Source organism: Myxocyprinus asiaticus, chromosome 15, assembly GCF_019703515.2.
Source record: "Myxocyprinus asiaticus isolate MX2 ecotype Aquarium Trade chromosome 15, UBuf_Myxa_2, whole genome shotgun sequence".
NCBI lineage: Eukaryota > Metazoa > Chordata > Actinopteri > Cypriniformes > Catostomidae > Myxocyprinus > Myxocyprinus asiaticus.
The window spans coordinates 5,918,126-5,941,314 of record NC_059358.1 but is presented as its reverse complement, the minus strand read 5'-3'; the positions used below and the strand labels follow the sequence as shown (position 1 = coordinate 5,941,314).

At 36.0% G+C, this 23,189-nt stretch overlaps 1 protein-coding gene across 2 annotated transcripts; it reads right to left on the bottom strand.

Annotated features, from left to right (window-relative positions):
* Nucleotides 1-243: 243 nt before the first annotated feature.
* LOC127453191 (glucocorticoid-induced transcript 1 protein-like) lies at nt 244-20,633 on the bottom strand. 2 transcript variants are annotated; one of them, XM_051719423.1, is made up of 8 exons: nt 20,206-20,633; nt 15,988-16,109; nt 8,814-8,900; nt 8,127-8,225; nt 7,132-7,272; nt 6,918-7,041; nt 5,937-6,057; nt 244-3,661 (listed from the first exon to the last, which is right to left on the bottom strand). In XM_051719423.1, the coding sequence occupies exons 1-8, from the start codon at nt 20,264-20,266 to the stop codon at nt 3,421-3,423; spliced, it is 996 nt and encodes a 331-aa protein (XP_051575383.1). In that variant the 5' UTR covers nt 20,267-20,633; the 3' UTR covers nt 244-3,420. The 2 variants fall into 2 exon arrangements, with proteins under 2 accessions (XP_051575383.1, XP_051575384.1); XM_051719424.1 differs by having other exon boundaries at nt 8,127-8,204.
* Between the last annotated feature and the right edge of the window lie 2,556 nt (nt 20,634-23,189).

The following is a 23,189-nucleotide window of genomic DNA, read 5'->3' as shown; positions in this document are numbered from 1 at the left end:
AAACACTTGGCATAATGTTAGCGGACATTTCAGGTGAATAAAGCTACCAAATAATCACAGATGCAAAAATATTAACAGAACTTCAACTAATGTTACTTAACCAATCTGATGTGGTTGTTGCTTTTTTATCAGTGGACCCTCACAATGAAATGCATTTCTTCAATCATTGGATTGGTTCATAAGCAGAGAACATGAAACAGAAGTACTGTCGCTCACATGCTGCATGTGAGTGACAGTACTTTTGTTTCATGTTCTCTGCTTATGAACCAATCCAATGATTCAAGAAAAAACAGCATGCGCTCTTTTAACATTTTTAAATGTTTTCACTGTAATGTTCTAATTGCAAAATAGACTGCAGAAGATGAAAGTTGAGTTTTAAGCTTTAATTTGATACCAAGTTTGTGAACATTGATGAAGTTTTTGATATAAAACAAAGAATTTGTTTTATAGCCACATTCAAACGGCCCACCTGTTGGCCAGTGACAGTTAACAGGTTTAAAATGGGCGTGTAAGACGGCCTCTGTTGCACCCCCATTTTTATCTACAGTCACCAGAATTAGTACGTATATAGTTCTCATCAAGCTGGACAACTTTCAGAAATATAATTATTATCTCCGCCCAAAAGGAAGTCGTCCATTTTGGATTTTTTTGAATATTGCATTCTCTGAACTTTTAAATACTCCTCCTAGGGGATTCATGAGACTGTCACCACATTTAGACTACATTATGCCAAGATACTGAAGATGCTAAATTGCAAACAGATTTGGAAATATCAAACAGTGTTGCCATGGCGAGGCATTAATGGCAAAAAATTGGAAACAAGAAGTGTCTTATATCTTCTGTGTGCAATGTGTGATTTAGATCAAAATTTAGATGTATGTTGGGGGCTAATCACATGGATTTGACGATTTTGGGTCACGGTCATAGTGCCACCACCTGGCAGCAGGAAGTGTGGCTCTTACAACAGACTTTAAAGTCCTCATATATTTACCCAAATTGCTTCAAATTTTTTTTAGAATAATGTCAAATGCCAAATGCATGTGTCCACCTTGCATTGTTTTCTGAAAGCCACCAGGTGGAAATGGACCAGTTGTGCTTGGGCCCATCATCACTGCTTGCAAATATTATCTTAATATATTATCTTAATATATGCACTGATTGGAATGAGTTATAAAACATGTTTAATATTACAAAATGAATATATAAAAAAAGTGATAAGCCACTGACATGCTGTATTAAATTATGTATTTAAAAAAACAGGAAGCACATGATTGGAGTAAAATGTATCCAAATACATGCAAATATTATGCTTTACAAAACGTCACATTAATGTGAGCATACGGCAGTTATATGTATATATAACAGTGTCACTTCTATCAAAAAGGCTTAAAACACAGCACCATTATTACTGTTTGATACACAAGAATGTAAAGTTAGGGTTGGGTGATATATATCAGATATTCACAAGTGTGATGATTATCATGTGCTATTTACTAGCCATTAAGTTTCCTAAAGAGCGCATCATTACAAGAGTTTGGTGATCATTTCTTGTCTCACGACTTGTCAGAGATGTTTTAATATAACATCTCTGATTTAATCTTCATTAAATTAGTTTGATTCATTTCGGTGGATCAGTTTCAACTATGCGTTTCAATTAATCAATTCTGATCCAACAATTTGTTTTCATCACCACTAATTAATTTAATTGAAGTTTAATTCATTGAAGTTTTCTTGTGGCATTTTTCATATATTCAAAAGTTTGAGTAAAAAATATATTTTTTCCTTGTGTTCCATTAAACAAAAGATGGGGAAACATGCCTAGGTATATTACTAACTAGCTTTTTACTGTATTTTACTTCTTGCATCAAACTCTTTGGACCCTATTTTAAGAGCACTAGAGCAGCACTATGCCATAAGTCATAAGTGCAAAGTCAGTGGGCATGGCCATGAAGTTTTGGTATTTTTGTGCAAACATGTGCTAAGTCTAGGCGCAAGTGGGTTAGGCGAAATCATGTGCAAAACGCGTTAATGGGCTGGGTCAAGTGCAATTTAATTAGGATGTTTTTCTCCAGTTATTTCAGTGTCTACATCCTATTATATAGTCCATTCCCTCAAGCACCAGCAATATAAACAAAAACAGCACATTCGTAATAAGTTGGTAGTGTAAATGGACTGTATGCAATTAATTCAAAGAATATAACTATTTCTATGACAGTGACACGCTCCTTTTTAATGCTTAGAAATTATATGTTTAATTTATATGTTAATTTATATGCTTCCATTAAATTATAGGGAATGTAAGTATTATTAATAAATTTCATCTACTGACACACAAATCATGGCTAGTATTAACAGTGATTGTATCGGCACGCACTTTTACCAGTCGATTTTGAACAATTTAGTTCATTTATTTAAACATGAAAACATTTAACTAAAAACAAAAATATAATCAAAATAATGAAATGGTCAAACAAATCATATACCAAATCCAAACATTTTATCCTCTCCAACTTTCACCAGCAGTGACTTAAAAATCACTCAATGACAACAGGTTGAAAAATACTGCTACAAATTAGATCATAAATACAATTGTAAATTTAACACAATAATAATAACAGAAAAATAAACCATGGCCAATAGATAGTTCAATGCAAATCTCTTACATTTTTGTTTCATAAGACGGCTACATCTCTAATTGTCATTCCACAATATTTTTTTAGAGTTTGGACATGAACTTTATTACCACCTGCTGGTGGAATCTCCAAACTGCAAATGCAGGAGCTAAATTTAGACTTTGCGCTGAAAACAGACCTGCTTTTGAAACGTCTTAGCGCAATGACCTATTTCTCAGGAAAATAGCAAACTGTACTTTGTGCCACTTCATGAACACAATACACCCACAGTGTGTGCTTACACCCACAGAAAGCACAAACACTTCCACCCACGCCCACTTGCGCTTTGCGTTAGCAGGAAACTTGCACTTACAGTTAGCACTTTGTGCGCTCATGAAAATAGAGCCCTCTGACTCTAATCGGCAACAATGGCTGGTTGAAATTATGGTTAATTTCGTCAAAAAGATTTTTTTTAAGCTATATCACCCAACCCTAACAGAAGTTAAACCTGAGTTATTTGTTAAGGCATGAGGGAACATTTTTGGCTGTTTGCCTTGAGGGTCTGTTATTATAGTTGCAGTTTGTCAGTTATTATTTTTAATTGTCATATCTATCATGTTTAACCTGGTTAGTAAGATGTACTGTAAGGTTAAGTAAAGGTTTGTGCATTCCAGAAGAGTTACATGAAGGTTCTTACAACTTACAACATTGTGGTCCTTTTGTACAAGCTTTCACAAATGCTGAAACGTCGCTACAATAATTCCTAGAAAATCTCTCTTGGGTCATTTCAGATCTGAGCTCTGATAAGCTAACTGAGCAGCAGGCACTTTGTAATACTGCAGCCATTTTGTACCGTGGCCCCTGTGAACGGCCCAGATGTTTGTCCTGAAGTCTGATTATCCAAAGAGCTAGAACAAGCAGTGGTGTCTACTGGGAAAAGAGACGAACAGAGCAGCTTTACGGGACAGAACGCTGAACCGCTTGGAGAGAAGTTCACCTTGTTTCTGTCTGGGCAGGAGAAGATCGGGAAGCCTTGAGTCCTACAAGTACTACAAGGAAATAAAATCATAGATGAACAACATGAACAACTCATTCAGAGGTCCTGAATCAAAATATTGCAAAATATTTTTACTGTTAAAAGCTTAACATATATGATAATGGATGCCATGGATCAATATTTACTGAGTAATACATTTTTGGTACAGGGGTGTCAAAGTAAGATTTTTGTGCAAAATTATACATAAAAAAAACTAAAAACTAAACATTAGGAAGGTGGCAGCATCATTATTTTATTTTTACATGGAAAACAATTCTCACTTTATTTTATTTCTTACAACAAGGTCCTTTTTTTCGAAATTGTCATAGGCTGTTTTTCTGATTTAAACCAAATTTGGTATGTACAGTTGTGCTCAAAAGTTTGCATTCCCTGGAAGAAATTGTGAAATTTTGGCACTGATTTTGAAAATATGACTGATCATGCAAAAAAAACTGTCTTTTATTTAAGGATAGTGATCATATGATGCTATTTATTATCACATAGTTGTTTGGATCCTTGTTAAATCATAATGATAACAGAAATCACCCAAAATGCCCTGATCAAAAGTTTACATACCCTTGAATGTTTGGCCTTGTTACAGACACACAAGGTGACACACGCAGGTTTAAATGGCAATTAAAGGTTAATTTCCCACACCTGTGGCTTTTTAAATTGCAATTAGTGTCTGTGTATAAATAGTCAATGAGTTTGTTAGCTCTCACGTGGATGCACTGAGCAGGCTAGATACTGAGCTATGGGGAGCAGAAAAGAACTGTCAAAAGACCTGCGTAACAAGGTAATGGAACTTTATAAAGATGGAAAAGGATATAAAAAGATATCCAAAGCCTTGAAAATGCCAGTCAGTACTGTTCAATCACTTATTAAGAAGTGGAAAATTTGGGGATCTCTTGATACCAAGCCAAGGTCAAGTTGACCAAGAAAGATTTCAGCCACAACTTCCAGAAGAATTGTTCGGGATACAAAGAAAAACCCACAGGTAACCTCAGGAGAAATACAGGCTGCTCTGGAAAAAAACGAAGTCTCCACGTGGGCAGCACCCAGACACGTAAGACAGCGATCATGGCCGTCAGAAGCGGAGAGATAACGACCGCAACGAGGAATAACACACAAACAGAAAGGCATCTTTAAAAAGACGTTCCATGTGTGCCTTTTTTTTTAGAATATACTCTTTTTGTTTGTTCTGCCGAAGCGCCCAGGGGTGTTCTCTGCACTCCACAGGGGGAGAAACCACTGAAATGCGCCGTAAAATCCAGCAGTTTGAGGTGAATTGAATTCAGTGCACTGAATGAGTGGTTGCATACCAGCTCCTTTTATACCCGTATGTCCGGGGGAGTGGCATGCAAATTCCACTCGCCAATTCCCATTGGCCTTTTTTCAAAAAGCAGAGGTGTATAGGGCTCCCAAGAGTGACCCCTAGTGTCACTACATCGACACAACGTCGAGTGAGTGACAGATAGGGAACTAGCTTCTTACCATGTTTGGTTTTCCACCACTGAAAGTGGGTCAGATTTTACAATTTACAGATGAAGCCATATTGAGAGCCTGATTTCTCTGGGATTTAACCATATAGGGCCTTAAAAGTGAAGATACGAAAAGGAAAGTTTGTTCTGAATCCAAATCTATAAGGATATAAAGATAAATATTAATACTTCTAGAATTATAGGGATTTTTTTTTTTTTTTTTGGACTCACTGGTGGAATATAATGCAGCAAGGGTTGATGAAGTCAACTGAGTTTAGTAACAGACCTACCTATATCTGTGTAAAAATAAAATAATGACGCTGCCACGAGGTAATTTCTTTGTCCTGTAGTTTTGCTCCAAAATCATAGAAGAACATTGTCATTTTGACCCCCCTCTACAAAATAATGGATTACTCATTAAATATTGATCCATGGCACTTGAGGCTTTCATTATCTTTCACCAGTAAAAAAATAAATATATCAGGGAATTTCTGCAAATTGGGTTATTTGACATGGAATATCCAATGTCACATGGTATTTGTTTACTTATCATATTCATATATCATGATGTTTACTCCAAGGAGCCTCAAAGAATGCCATTGTCAGGGTTCCTTCAGTGTTGGAATTTTTAAAAACTGAGATTTACATGACTAGAAAAGTCATGGAAATTAATTAAATCTTTAAGTGAATATTAAATTGTTTGTTTACGCTCAGGCTCAGCTGCAAAGTATTTTATTCTGTTTCCATGAGAAACATGAAAGCGTTTTCATCATAATCCATAAAAGCACTGGAGTGACGCGTACTTACACAATATCTTCAAACACTTTGACTCTCTCACAGCCCTCGGGAGGCTCCCGTTTAAACATATAACTGTTGTTGGGTTTTGGCGAGCTGGCAAGCTGAGGGAGAGGTGAATCGCTCCTAAAATCTGACAAGACAACATGAAGCTTTTATTTCAGCAGACTTACCCTTAAAATAAATTGTGTCAATACCATGGTACTGAATGATTACTATATTCATGTATCATTGCATTAACAATTAATCCAAGGTGCATCAAAGAATACTATGGTATATTCAGTACCACTTTAAAAGAAGGTTGTTTGTTAGCATTAGTTAATGCACTATGAACTAACATTAACTAACAGTGCACAACTGTATTTTTATATTTGTATTTGAATTAACTTTAACCAAGATTAATAAATGCTGTAAAAATATATATATTGTTAATTGTTTGTTCATGATACCTAATGCATTAACTAATGTTAACAAATGGAACCTTACTGTAAAGTGTTACCAAAACTTCTATAACCTTCAAACTCCACCAGACTGACCAGCTTGGTTGCCACTTAGACCAGCGAACCACCAAAGTGGTTTTCTTTGCAGCTGGTATTACTGTTGCCTATTTTTTCATTTTTTTTTTTTTTTCACACATTATGTAAATCTGTTGATGTAGAGAATTAACCAAGCAACTTTGTTTTTATTATACAGGCAAGAATTATTTATTTATAGAGGTGAATCTTGTAAAACCTGTCAACACGTCCAGGTCACATTTCATCCCAAAGTTAAAAAAAATATATATATATATATATATATGCATAAAGAAAATAAAGTCTATTTCTAGGACAATACAGTAAATATTTAGGACAGTGTTTTTCATGGTGACATTAATTTCATGTCAGTTATAAGCCCATTGTTCAACCAATTCTCATATGTCAGGAGTGCACATACAGTATGATGCCTAAAAATGTTGCCTAAGTAGGCAGCTCACTATATTTTAGGGCAGGGTACCTGTCTCTGAGTCTGCAGTGGGAGAGCAGCAGTAACAGGGACTGCAGGTGAGCTGCGCCTCCATGCTGTGAGTGTGATGAAGAGGAGGAACAGGGGCACGACCGCCATCTCGCACCTCCAGAGCCTGAACCAGCAGGACACACCAAGAGCGTGCAATGAGAATATGCAGCATGAACAATTGTTTTAAACACCCAAAATGACTGTTTGTGTATACCTTGTATTTCTCCCTCCCCCAGTTGTCACAGACGAAGACATTCTCCAGCTCTTCATTAATACAGTCACTACAGCTGGACATTCTACATATGACGGGTCTTGAAAGCACCATATTAGATGAAGATGCTGAGAGCAGCTTTGGCTGAAACCAAACACCATTTTTGTTAAAAATCAAACAAATTAAAAGGCAGATTATAGACCAAGCAAAACATTATCAGTTTCTCTGGATTTACTATTTGTAGGTATGTGTTTGAGTAAAATGAAAATTTTTGTTTTATTCTATAAACTACTGACAACATTTCTCCCAAATTCCAAATATTGTCATTTAGAGCATTTAATTGCAGAAAATGACAACTGGTCAAAACAACAAAAAAGATGCAGTGTTTTCAGACCTTCAGAAAACAAGTTCATATTCATTTTTAAACAACACAATACTAATGTTTTAACTTAAGAAGAGTTCAGAAATCAATATTTGTTTGAATAACGCTGATTTTCAATCACAGCTTTCATGCGTTTCATTTTGGCATGAACATTGTCGGGGAACAATGGGGAACATTGTCAGAGCAGAAGGAAGCAAGTTTTTTTCCAGGATAACCTTATATGTGGTTTGATTCATGCGTCCTTCACAAAGACGAATCTACCCGATTCCAGCCATGCTGAAGCACTCTCAGATCATCACCGATCCTCCACCTGGTCATCTAATGGTTAGACGGAGACCTGGAGAGGCCTTGAAGCCACAGTGTCTCGCACCCGCTGTGAAATTTAGTGGAGGATCGGTGATGATCTGGCGGTATATATATATATATATATATATATATATATATAAATTCTATAAATGTACTGTGTATATATACATAAAACAGAATGTGTGAACAGGAAATGACTGTGTGGTTGAGCTGTTGTTTCACATGAAAGGGAGAGGTGCAGTTCAGAATGGGACTATAACGTACTTAAATTTTTTTAAACATACTTTTTCACATTCACAAATGAATCTACCTTAGTCTGGCTCAGCTGCGCAAACATCCCATGTTCTTCCTCCTTAATACTGCGACTTCCCTGCAAACTGCGCTGCAGCTGTTGATGGAGTTTAGCAATCTAGAAATCACATTTTTACCACTGGGAACGTTAGGAAGTGGGGCAAATGACATCACTGACACATACCGTGCACAAAATCTAAGCTTTATTACTGGCTTTAGAATCAAAAGACTGTTATCTTTGCTGAATGTATGCAAAAACAATATACAGGTGACAGGTGTAGTCTGATTCTTCAATGAACAACTCTTTTGAGCCCGTCGTTTTCAACAATCAGTCAAAAAGACACAAAAAGACTCCTAAATTATCCGTTTAAATCAGCCTAACGAACTTAACCGGCTCCCCCACTGAAAAAAAGTTATATAATGCTATGTCTAACTCTACAGGTTTCACAAAACAAACTTCCTTAAACATAATTAGACATGCTGTTAAAAAGATGTTTGGTTTGTTGTTACTGGCTTTACAAGTGTACAACAGTCAATAATGGCAAGTCAGGACATACTGTGGAATGTTTCACGAAAATATATTTATGGGACAACAGATTAATAATATGCCTCAAGTATTCCTGTAAACAGTGATTGTTTACTATACTCCGAAGCAATTTTTTAATGTGCACACTGTATATGTGTAAGTGTTCTCATGCATACACACCTCTATAAGATGGTCAGCGTTGCCCGATGATGATGAGCGCTTGTGTAATTTCACCTCTCCTTCATCTTCCCTCCAAAAGCCCGGCGTCTTTAATAAACATTACAACATGGGTAAGAACAGCAAAATTCAGATTACAAAGTCTGAACATATTTCATAGGCATGAGTAAGTGACATTTGCCTTAGCAAACACCACTAATAAAATGCTGATTGTATATGTTATCTTCAGGTCCTTTTCTTTTATGTCCTCTATACAATATAATCTACTTGAAGTCATGTAACCTAGATATGTGAGTTTCTCATAAAGCAACAACAGGATGATTGTGGTAGGTAAATGCATCTCTTTGACCAAAACCACAATACAAAGATGAACAGAGACTGGGAGCTACAAAGAGCCGCAAATGACGGACAGCTTGCACCACAAATAAGTGCAGTTCAATCTCTCTTTTGATAGTCCTTCTCTGTTTTTAACTGAACCTGCAGTGTCGTGTTACAACTTGAACATCCAGGTTGTCTTGAATGTGTTTTGTTGTATGGTATGCTGACAAACAGGTCCTTAAACAGTTGTACTTTTGCAGTTTCCTATTTGGAGATATGTTATCTTCTACAAAACCTAGTGAGCTACATTGCTGTCTACTGCCTACATAGGCAGCTGCTTTCAAAGGCATCATGCTAACTGAAATGGAACCTCATAAGTGAGCAATTTGGGATGCTCTACATAGGCAGCAACTCTGTGTTTCATACAAGTGCACAAGAGGTTTGACTCACAAAAGCCAACCGTGCAATTCTCTAATACACATAAAATACATATAACACAAATATTGGATGAAATAGTCCATTTTTTAATAGATTAATGTCTTTTTAATCAATACATGTGGTATTTAATGAATAATAATGATACATTCATAATCAAAAATTCTTTCACTTCATCCGACATCTTGGATGGTGTTTGTCACAGTGCATTCTGGGATGAATGACACTTATACAGTGCTTTTCAAAAACTACACTCAAAGCACTTTACATAGTGAACAGGGGACTCATTTACCACCAGTGTACAGCATCCACCTGGATGATGCGACGGCAGCCATAGTGTGCCAGTACGCTCACCACACACCAGCTGTTGGTGGAGAGGAGATAGTAGAGTGACAGAGCCAATTTATGGATGGGGATTATTAGGAGGCCATGCTCTCCAAAAACGCTCTCCATTACTGCATACTTTAGAAATACATATAAACCTTATTAAAGAGCCATCCTCTTTTCACTAGGAAGGAAGTGACATCCAAAATTCATAGTATCAATCTCTTTTTTTTTCTTTTTTTTTTTATAGATCAAATTAAATTAGATTTTTTATTAAATTACCCATTAAAATCAACCTGAAATGCCACTCGCAACCCATTTTACTTAATCTGACGTATTTTAGCCTGGTTTCATGAAAAGTTGTAATAATAGTAAGAGATGGCAAAACTGTAGGAAATCGTACAATGTATGACTTCTACTCACATACAGAAAAATAAACAAATCAACGAATGATGTTATAATGATTTTTTTGTAATTTTAACCTTTAACCCAAACCTAAAACTAACCATAAAGTGTAACCCCTCACCCAAACCCTAAACCTAACCGTGAAAATAACTTTTGTGCACCCTGGAAAAAAGAAAACACTGGGGTTTGGAACGAAACTAGGGAAGCGTATTGCAGTTTATTGACAAATTTTTATTGCATTAATAAATATGGAATGAGTAACCAAATTTGTTCACAGACGTTTCCTTTCTTAACTCTTGTGTTGTGTTCATTTTGTGCTAACACATTTTGTCTTCCCGGTCAAAAATGACCGGCCAACTAAGATTGTTTATAAATCTCTCATATTGCATATATTATCACAAGATACTGAATTAGATCTTTTCATTAACTTCTTTTTTAATAATTATGACAGGTTTTGTACTCCTTTTATGAACATATTTAAAAAATATTCATTTTTTATTTTTTTATTGATAGAAGGATTAATTGAACAGAGCTTGAACAAGGCCAGTGGGGGGCACTCCCTGTGTAAAAAATAAAAAGAATAATAATAATAATAATTACATACATCTGAACAAAATAGGTGTCGTTTTAAAGCTTAGAATCTGGACTTTAAAATGTGTAATGTAGCCAGCTGATATGTGATAGCTGTGCAGTGTTTAAACCTCACTCTCCAGGCCTTTTCGGAGAAATCAGAGATGAAATGTTCCACACGAGTTTCCTAGTTGGAATTCCGACTTCAGCTGGTTTTCCATTGTACTTTTCCTAGTACGAAGCTGGAAAATCAGACTTTCTGAGTTGAATGGAACACAGCAATACAGCAGACTATCCCGATTCAAATGAGCCCAAACACAACAAAATATGATAAGGAGACCTTGAAATATTCCTCAAAGAGTGTACATGGAAAGACGATGCACAAAAGGGCGCTCAACACTCTTTGTGTGTGTGTGAGAGAGGTTTGGTTTTGGTGGTTTAAGAGGACATTTTTTTAGGTTATACACTAGTAGTTATGAGGGTATTATGCTATAATGGTGGTTTATGAAGACATCCCTAGTGTACCCGTAATTCAAACGGCTTAAAAAACATACTAAACAATGTTTTTTTGGAAAATGTAAAAATGCTAAAAGGTTTCTGTGAAGGTTAGTTTTAGGAGTAGGGTTAGGGGATAGAATAGATAGTTTGTATAGTATAAAAATCATTATGTCTATGGAGAGTCCTCGTAAACCACAAATACCAATATGTGTGTGTGTGTGTGTGTGTGTGTGTGTGTGTGTGTGTTGTGTGTGTGCATATGTCCGAGGACTTTGTGTGTGCAAACACACATCCACATATATATGCTCATCTAAAGGACTGGGATGCTCCTACACACTTAATATTTGTGTATGTTGTAGTCTAATCCATTCATTTCCAATGGTCGGCCATTTTTGACCGGGAACACAACAACTGTAATAAAGTGAAATAAAACCAAAACAATGTAAAAAAATTGTTCTATTTTTGTGTTTTCAGATACCATATGTGAACAAAGTCAAGGAATTTTATTCCAATTGGATTTAGTATAAAGTATAAATAATTTGCAAGAAAAAAAAGTCATCTGGGTCAAAATGACCTGAACACAACACAACATAAAAGTTAAAATAAAGTGTTGGATAAGAGGCTAGACAAAATTTGATGCCTGTACTGTATCGATTTTAAATTCTGTCTGTTGATTGTTTGGTTTAAAAGTCGTACTTTTTCATATAAGCCAAGTTACAATTTCGCCAACTCATACAAATTATTACGGGTTGTCATGAGAATATGTTGCGGGACTTGATTTTATTCGTCAGGTGTTTATTGGACCGTGAAAAGTGGGTGTTACATACCAGAATGGAGCCAGGTGATTGGTGGAGAGGGGCTGGAAAATAAGAGGGCCTAGTCACATCAGCCAAAAAGGAAAGTCGTTTCAGGGGCGGAGCAAGTTGTGATTTTGATTCATTTTGATTAAAGATTAGGACACCAAACATGTTTGTTTTTGTTTTTACTTGATTCACACACAATAAGATCATTTAATTTCATGTTGACCTTAAAACAACAGTCATGGAGAACTTTCAAAACGCTAATCATTTATTCACTAATCAATTTAAACAATGGCAAAAGATGCTACTGTCGACAAAGAGCCTAAATGTGATTATGTTGTGTTTGATGCATAAAGAGAAGAGAGATGTTAAGAGTACCAGGATGATTTTGACATTCTGCGCTCTGGGAGCGCGAGGCCTCTGCGAGCCGGATCAGACATTAGCATATGTATGGCTCTCGCAGCAGGCAGCTCAGCGCAGACACACAAAGAGCTGTCGGAGAGTGCCAGGTGGTGCAGAGACAGAGCCATGTGCACTCTCAACCCTTAGGTACTGTGTGCACACACCTACACAACAATTACACAAACACAGAGAGCGACAGGTGCAAAGTGTTGTACCTCCAGAAAGAATTCGCTCCACACAACAAGAGAGAGAACTTTCTATGGCAGCAGACTGACGATGCAACAGGCGTTCGTGGCGGTTTTGTTTTCAGGGAGAAGAGGGGTCTCAGCACAGCTAAACCTCTGAGCGGTCAAAAGACTTCATGGAACGACTAAATAAACCACGTATAGATACAAAAAAACAGTCTAACAAAAAAAATCACCACACACAGATGACCATTTCAACTAGTCAAAAATAGTCAAGATAGCAAAGTAGAACCCCAGAGAACGTTTTTCAATATACAGTGGCTCCAAAGAAGCATTTGGACACTTTGTGCCAAAACATACTCTACGCAAGTATGTGAACTAAGACGCATCTTGCAATGCAAGCATGATTTCATGCGTCATTGCGTTATGAACTGTCAGACTGCAATTTATAACACAATGCAACAACACATTGCATTCTCAACGCTGCCACAAGGGGCACTATAGCGAGATTAGTATGAACTGTGCACTTCGGTGAGTTTTCTCTTTCAAGCCTGCTACTGTCATGGCAGAGCAACAGTATGAAGAGAATATTTCTGTGCAAATTTAAGTTTATATATTTATAGCAATTACCTGCATTTACGTACTTGCGTAGAGAATGTTTTGGCCTTTAAAGTCAACATGAAATCAAAATATATCCTTTTATTTTTCTTAATACTCATTCCTGGTCTAACAGTGCACGATTCATTGGTGCATCTTATTCTGAAGAATAAATATGATGACTTTGAGTGAGGTTGGGATTCTGTTTTTAGAAATAAGTCTTGTTTTTCTTTGAATGTTAGAAAAAAACTTGTTGCTGCTACTTTTTTACCTGTATTAGATTATGGTGATATTTTATGCAGAAATGCTTCAGCTTCATCATTGCATATGTTCAACACAGTTTAACATGGGGTTCTGAGATTCATTTCAGGATGTAAAGGTTTAACTCATCATTGTGTTCTGTATGCAAAGGTTGACTGGCCTTTGGTAAATATGCGTAGGTTGTTGCATTGGTATGTTTTTATTTATAAAGCTCCGGTTGGTTTGCTATAATTATATCTTGCAATGTATGTTAAAATTCAGAGCAATTTACATTATAGCTTACGATCTGAAGATTTATTACCTGCATTAGTACCTAGAGTGAGAACAGAATAAAAAAAATAAAAATAAAAAAAGGCCTTTGCTTTTGCTGCTCCCTCATCTTGGACTACACTTCAGCAAACTTTGAAACAGCAGTGTTTGGTGCCTTTAAGTGATTTTAGGAGACATGTTGAAGATGTTATATTCCAGAACTGGTCAGTGTCAGTGTGTTAATGTATAGTTAGACTTACTACATCTGTGCCTGTATCGATTATCCCTTGTTTTATGCAGCCATTTTGGCAAGATCTCTCTTGGAAAAGAGATTTTTTTTTTAATCTCAAGGGATTAACCTGGTAAAATAAAGGTAAAATAAATAAATAAATAAATAAAAATCCTTTAACAAAATGTAATATTTTGCTCCGCCTCTTTTATTTTTAAACACCTCCCCTTCAACCATCTAGCTTCATTCTTGTATGTAACACCCACTTTTTACAATCCAAACAGTTAAGATAAATTAATAAATAAATTAATAAATCTGCATTAGTTAACACAAACTAACAATGAACAATAGTTTTACAGCAATTATAAATCTTGGTTAATGTTAATTTCAACATAAACTAACACATTTTTAAAATTAAATGTATATGTTGACATTAGTTAATGCATTATGAACTACACCATATCCAAACTGATATGTTTTAGTCTGAAAACGCATTAATTTTGCTATGTTTATGCCTTTCATCAACATTCGAACTGCATTTTCCTCCTCCGAAAATGAAGTGTTTCGAAAAGGCTCTCCATTACTGCATACTTTGGAAAACAATTGCGTTGGGAAACCGAAAACTTTTTCTATGTTTTCTGAGCTTTCATACGAAAACAGATTAGTGTGGGCATTTAACAATTAATAAATGCATTATTTTTTTAATTTATTTATTTTTTGTTAAGATCCAAGATTTTTGGTTAAAGGTTCAGAATTATTTGTGTGACATTCTGGGCACTCAAATTTTACTTTGCCCCAGACTTTGTATTTTGGGCGATGGGGAAGTTATAAATTCGGGCGACAAATATATAAAAAATTGGGTTCTGACTGGCGTGATGATTGGCAGACAAATTATTTTAAGGGGTTGGAAGTCAGACGGAGCCACCACCATTTCCGGAGTGGTGTGCAGAGATGGGGAGGGCTTTTGAGAAGATGATAGATGGAAGGCTGGGGCTGGAGGACTTATTTTTCAGGAAGTGGGGTAGGTATTTGGCAGTTTTGGAGGACTCTAAGGGAAGGGATGAGGAGAGAGACGTTTAATTTAATTATGCATGTTTATTATATTTTTTATTTTTTATTCATTTATTTATTTTTTATTTTATTGTTTGTGTGTGTATTATTTTATGTGACCACAGGGGTGTTCTTTGGGGTAGGGTGGGGTTGGTGTTTGGGGAGGGATATTAATGAGGGTTAAAAGTTAAATGTTGATTCGGCGTGTATATGTTGTGTTTTTCTCTGTTGTGTTATTTTCTTTGAATCAATAAAAAAATGTTAATTACAAAAACAAATGCATTTTTTCAAATGAACATTAACCGAGATTAATAAATGTTGTCAAAAAATACTGTTCATTGTTAATAAATAGAACCTTATTGTAAAGTGTTACTTTTAGCGAATTTAAGCCACACTTGAAAATGTAAGTGCATTAGATGATAATAACATCAAACCAAGCTGCCTTTATTTTAAAGAAAGACAGCAAAAGCCCCCCTTTTCAAGTAAAAATACGTTTGTGAGGTTTTGAATGGAAAAACAATAGCTATAATGTTCAAAATACAACCAAAACGCATTGTGACACCTGTATGAACTTGAGGGGAACTGACTTCATACATCCACTAAAGCTCACCTTGACACCAGTTGGTTAAAAGTCATTGCAAAAAATGCTCTGAAAAGTGTAATTAGATCTGAGTAAAGCTCTGGCATTACTGTATATGTTTGCTGATGATGCTTTGATATTTTGATATTTACTTTAATACTTTGTCATCTAATGCAATGACATCAACACATTTCAAGTGATATTATTCATTCTGGAACCACTGTATATGTAACTATGTATGTAACATTTTCTCACTTGTATGAATGTGTCTCACCTGTGTGGCTTTATCACTCATACAGGACGTCTGGGGTTGGTTCACCTCTCGTGGCCACTGTCCAGTCAGATACTGCTCAGATAGATTGTCCAATGAGGGTGGCTGTCGATTGGCTGGTCGTACTAGTAAGAAAAAGAAAAGATAACATAGGTAGGCAATGGACAGTAACAGAAGGCATTACTGCACTACAGTGATAGAGAGGAAGTTGGTGGGTGTCACTTGAAAATGACAAACTTTTGCCTGAACTGTCAGAGCTGTACTGAAACAGAACAAGAACATATTGTTATTATGATGGAATGGAAATAACAGAAACTGGATTTTTAAATTTTCTAAAGAAAATGTGAGTGGTTGCCAGTGTTACTAAGGTGTTCTGAGTGGTTGCTAGGTGGTTTCTTATAAGCCCAAGTCAAAAAAAGACCTCCTCTGAGTCTCTACAATATTCTGGTCTCAAGATATTGCTCAAGTCCCATCTTCAATAAAGTCTATGGGGATTATTTCTTTTTTGCTTAGAAAAGCAATAGCACATGATGTAGAATTAAATTCCATTTATGTAAATAGTGGACAGTTTTATCCAAAGCACATTTCATCAGAATGTGCATTTCATGGGACTCAAAAGTTAGGGGTCTGTTTAAATCCCTAACTCTATGTATGAAAAATAATAACAGTGATGTTTGACTAAGCAAGCACCGTTAACAAAAAACTAAAAAAAAGTATTGGCAGATGACGAACCACAACAAAGTTTTTAACAAATGCAATGCAGAACTAAATACACTATCCTGTTAATACAACTTTATTTAGTGAATACACAATAAAATAAATAAATAAATGATATGTAAAATAAAAGCAACCATTGATTGAGTGCCCTTTAAATGACTGTTCTCAGGTTACACAACAAGACAAAGGAAATGAAACAAAGTGAAACTGCTCATCAAACCCACATGCATGTAGATACATGCACCAACAACTGAAATGCATAACAACCCGGTTATATGCAGCCCACAGCACACAGAGCGATTCCTGCATGTGTTTGTGTGCTTCTCCAGGTCGAACGTGCAACACGGACGCCTGTGCAAACACAAATGTCAAAACATATGCATAGGAGCCCACAAAATGTCCTATCCTGACGTCATTATACAAAAAGAAACAAGAAAACTAAAAAAGTTCGTCAAGACAAACTTTGATTTTAGCTTAACAAAACCTTGTCTGAAAACGTACCAAAAGGTTTAAAAAGCCTTGAAATTGTAAGGCGTTATGTACTTTGAATACTTAACAGTGTTAAAAGTTGCACTGGATGGGTGGATGGATGGATGGATGGATGGATAGATAGATAGATAGATAGATAGATAGATAGATAGATAGATAGAAGATATGGATGGATGGATAGATAGATAGATAGATAGATAGATAGATAGATAGATAGATAGATAGAAGATATGGATGGATGGATGGATGGATAGATAGATAGATAGATAGATAGATAGATAGATAGATGATATGGATGAATGGATAGATAGATAGATAGATAGATAGATAGATAGATAGAAGATATGGATAGATAGATAGATAGATAGATAGATAGATAGATAGATAGATAGAAGATATGGATGAATGGATAGATAGATAGATAGATAGATAGATAGATAGATAGATAGATAGATAGATAGATAGAAGATATGGATGGATGGATGGATGGATGGATAGATAGATAGATAGATAGATAGATGATATGGATGAATGGATAGATAGATAGATAGATAGATGGATAGATAGATAGATAGATAGATAGATAGAGAGATAGATAGATAGATAGATAGATAGATAGATATATGATATGGATGGATGGATGGATGGATGGATGGATAGATAGATAAATAGATAGATGATATGGATGGATAGATAGATAGATAGATAGATAGATAGATAGATAGATAGATAGATGATATGGATGGATGGATGGATGGATGGATGGATAGATAGATAGATAGATAGATAGATAGATAGATAGATAGATAGATGGATGGATGGATGGATGGATAGATAGATAGATAGATAGATAGATAGATAGATAGATAGATAGATAGATAGATATACAGATAGATAAATAGATAGATAGATGATATGGATGGATAGATAGATAGATAGATAGATGATATGGATGAATGGATGGATGGATGGATGGATGGATGCTCCAGCGTTCCTGGATGATAACTACCAACTCTGAAACATTTTCGGCACAATACACACACCTTTATTGAATGCGCTTGTTGGAAGACGGCTGCACTACATTCACTTGCAGATTGCTGTGAGGGCAGCTGCAGAAGCCTTTGTGTGGAAGAGCGTTTCAAATGCAAATCTACACCCCATCAGGCACTCATGTGGATGTGAGACAGAGAGCTGTCTGAGTAATAGGTAGAGCACTCTTTGCTAAAACAGTTTAGAGAATAGTGGCTTACTGATATAAGGACAGGGCTTCAAAATGTGAATGATTTTAAATAACATTGTTGTTGAAATTCTTTGCTAACAACATGTTAACTTACACAATAAACGCACTTGTGAACAATTCACAACACAATGAAACAAAAGGAGATAAGACAATGGCTATGTTTGTAATGGAACAATAACTTACTACTTACAGTACAAAATACTGTGCAGGATACTGTATACTGATTTTTTTTTTAAAACTAGTGTGCGAAAGAGAACACATTTTGCATTTTTAATCCAATTAAGTGTAAAAATAATGTAACAGCTTTTATTATTTGTATTGATTGATATTACTTGTCATTCTGGAAATGGAAGGTCAAGTTGAGCGCATTGCACACAGTGTTTTCTGTTGTATCCTGCACATTTTGTCAAATGTAGTAGTTCTTCTGGATATTCCATGCATACAGAAAATTCACATTCAGTGCAAAGTATTCATATTGCATATTACAGAAATAACAAGAGCAGTAATGCCATGCTCTCAGTTCTGTGGAAATATGTTTAAAGGTGAGTTAACTAAGGGATGATGTTGATAATCAATTGCAATTTGTAAAATAAAGTATTGATTTATTTTGCGATAATGACCAACTGACTGTATATTCTTCCACTTATTACACAGCTACTTTCCAAATAAATAAATAAATGAAAATGTAGTATTGATTTGAATCAAATTTTATTCTGACAAGAAAGAGATATCCAAGAGACATGAAACAAGCACAGTTATATGAAAAATCCGTTGTCTTGGATACACTCAAAAACACTTTTTTTAAGATTTGTGCATTTCAGTTTCATAACAAAATTCCATCAAACTGAATTAAGTAATCTTTAATAAAATAAAAGGAAATAAAGAAATATTTTAAGTTTTATTCATTTAATTTTGTTAGACATCACACAATTAAAAATAGGCTAAAATATTTTTTAAAATGTAAATGTGTAACAATCAAATACAGCTAGCGGTCAATATACAAAGATATTTAATGGTAGAAACAGTGATGGACCAATCACAATCAAGTATTCTAAAGGGCAGCAAAATGAAATGAAAATAAATGCCACTTTACAACCGAAAATCTCTCTAAATATGTCCCTATACTCATTTAATGGTTATAAATATGTTCCTCTCATACTGAAATTGATCTTTAAAAAAAGTCGCATTGAACTAATCTGTTTTTAAAGGAACGAATGCTTTCACACTCTACATTTGCACAAATATATAACAATGGCTTTAAGTTTGATCATTCCTTATTGTCCTATATACTGCACGGTATTTGGAAAAATAGCCTGCAACTGGATTTACAGTGCCACATTGCACTTACCGTACATTGATAATAAAATAAAAAAAAATAAAATCCCTTTGTTGTGAATAAGACACCTGTACAAATTTTTACATTATCCGCTTACTCAAAGGCTACAATAAACAAACATTCTCTATACACATTTAAGCATGACTGCACAAACAGTCTATATTCAGAGCATACAACATATACAGTATTTTGGATACAGTACCCATCCTGATGAAGGAAAGGGTGTTGAATATATAATTAATATCCGACGTGAAAGTTTTCAGTTAAATTGGTTTCATATAATATTAAATATCAATAGAACATCATATGCAAAGGGTTTAATGGCAAACAGACTCACTGCATTAAAGAGGCCAAAGACTAAAGATTACACAGTTTCACATAGCTTTAATTTTGTTATTGACTGTTACATTTTTCCATACTTGCAAAAGTAAACACTCACCTCTCCCTGCAGTTATGAAGTGAGTCTCTGATGGGATTCTTGTGGGCTTACTCTGCTTCATATCAACAGCATCTGATGATGATAACAGTCATGAAGGACTTCTGATAGGTTTTAACAGCAAAAATGAAAGTAATCTCCTCTAGTCACTTCATCTCAGAGGATCTTTGGCACGTTTTAGCAAGTCTGCTGAAGTTCTTGCATCTGGTGCGTAAATGAGCACTGTACACACAACTCCAGAACAAGAACTGAAAATGTGTTCATGCGAAAAGCCGCGCTATAATTACACGCTGCTTCCTCTTAAACTACTCTGCACATACCGGGTTTTCATTCCCTGTTAAACTTTGCATCAATGTGAATGCACAGTTCAGAAGCAGCAACAGGTCTAACTCTCCGGCGCAGATGTGATAGTGACAGATGTGTTGCAGTTCAGTCCGTGGGCAGGCATAAGGCGCATGCGTTGACATTTAGTTGTCTCTTTCCTACAACAAAGAGCCAATGGACCCATTGTAGTTCCTGTTGGGGTGGAGTTTAGTGTTGTATGGAAACTGAATGTTTTTCATCATCTGTTCTCTGAACAGAGAAAGCGTAGGAGTCTTGTTTACATTCTGAAAATCATCATTGGAGAGATGTAGAGATGATCTTAAAGAAATTCAATGATCAGCAGTTACAGAAATACTCAAACCAGCCCGTCTGACATTAACAATCATGCCATGCGATTATCTAATCAGCCAATCGTGTGGCAGCAGTGCAGTGCATAAAATCATGCAGATATGGGTCAGGAGTTTCAGTTAATGTTCACATCAACCATCAGATGGGGAAAAAATATGATCTCAGTGATTTGGACCGTGGCATGATTGTTGGTGCCAGATGGGCTGGTTTGAGTATTTCAGTAACTGCTGATCTCCTGGGATTTTCACACACAACAGTCTCTAGAATTTACTCAGAATGGTGCCTAAAACAAAAAACATCCAGTGAGTGGCAGTTCTGTGGACGGAAACGCCTTGTTGATGAGAGAGGTCAACAGAGAATGGCCAGACTGGTTCAAATTGACAAAGTCTACGGTAACTCAGATAACCACTCTGTACAATTGTGATGAGAAGAATATCATCTCAGAATGCTATTCTGAGATGCGGGTTGGCGCAGTTTTGGTGGCACAAGGGGGACCTACACAATATTAGACAGGTGGTTTTAATGTCGTGGCTGAGTGGTGTGTGTGTGTAATATATATATATATATATATATATATATATATATACAGTTGTGCTCAAAAGTTTGCATACCCTTGGAGAACTGGTAATATATGTACCGTTTTTAAAGAAAACATGAGTGAGCAGGCAAAACACATTTCTTGTATTTCTTATGGGATTCATATTCAACTGTAGGTTATAACAGAATGGCACAATCATAAAACAAAACATGGCAACAAAGAAAAAAATGAAATGACCCCTGTTCAAAAGTCTTCATACCCTTAGTTCTTAATACTGTGTATTGCCCCCTTTAGCATCAATGACAGCATGCGGTCTTTTGTAATAGTTGTCTATGAGGCCCCAAATTCTTGCAGGTGGTATAGCTGCCCATTCATCTTGGCAAAATGCCTCCAGGTCATGCAAAGTCTTTGGTCGTCTTGCATGAACCGCACGTTTGAGATCTCCCCAGAGTGGCTCGATGATATTAATGTCGGGAGACTGTGATGGCCACTCCAGAACCTTCACCTTTTTCTGCTGTAACCACTGAAGGGTCAACTTGACCTTGTGCTTAGGGTCATTATCTTGCTGGAAAGTCCAAGAGTGTCCCATGCGCAGCTTTCGTGCAGAAGAATGCAAATTGTCTGCCAGTATTTTCTGATAACATGCTGCATTCATCTTGCCATCAATTTTCACAAGATTCCCCGTGCCTTTAGAGCTCACACACCCCCAAAACATCAGTGAGCCACCACCATGATCCACAGTGGGGATGGTATACTTTTCACTATAGGCCTTGTTGACCCCTCTCCAAACATAGCGCTCATGGTTGTGACCATAAATCTCTATTTTGGTCTCATCACTCCAAATTACAGTGTGCCAGAAGCTGTGAGGTGTGTCAAGGTGTTGTCAGGCATATTGTAACCGGGCTTTTTTGTGGCATTGGCTCAGTAAAGGCTTCTTTCTGGCAACTCGACCATGCAGCTAATTTTTGTTCAAGTATCGTCGTATCGTGCTCCTTGAAACAACCACACCGTATTTTTCCAGAGCAGCCTGTATTTCTCCTGAGGTTACCTGTGGGTTTTTCTTTGTATCCCGAACAATTCTTCTGACAGTTGTGGCTAAAATCTTTCTTGGTCTACCTGACCTTGGCTTGGTATCAAGAGATCCCCGAATTTTCCACTTCTTAATAAGTGATTGAACAGTACTGACTGGCATTTTCAAGGCTTTGGATATCTTTTTATATCCTTTTCCATCTTTATAAAGTTCCATTACCTTGTTGTCTTTTGACAGTTCTTTTCTGCTCCCCATGGCTCAGTATCTAGCCTGCTCAGTGCATCCACATGAGAGCTAACAAACTCATTGACTAATCTAAGTTGACTAAACTCACAGACACTAATTGCAATTTAAAAAGCCACAGGTGTGGGAAATTAACCTTTAATTGCCATTTAAACCTGTGTGTGTGTCACCTTGTGTGTCTGTAACAAGGCCAAACATTCAAGGGTATGTAAACTTTTGATCAGGGCCATTTGGGTGATTTCTGTTATCATTATGATTTAAAAAGGAGCCAAACAACTATGTGATAAGAAATGGCTTCCTATGATCACTATCCTTAAATAAAAGTTTTTTGCATGATCAGTCATATTTTCAAAATCAATGCCAAAATTTCACAATTTCTGCCAGGGTATGCAAACTTTTGAGCACAACTGTATATATATATATAATTTAATATTAAAATTGTAAGTACAAATTTTATTATTTCTCATTACTGTAATGGGTCCAGACATTTAACTTTTTTGTCAT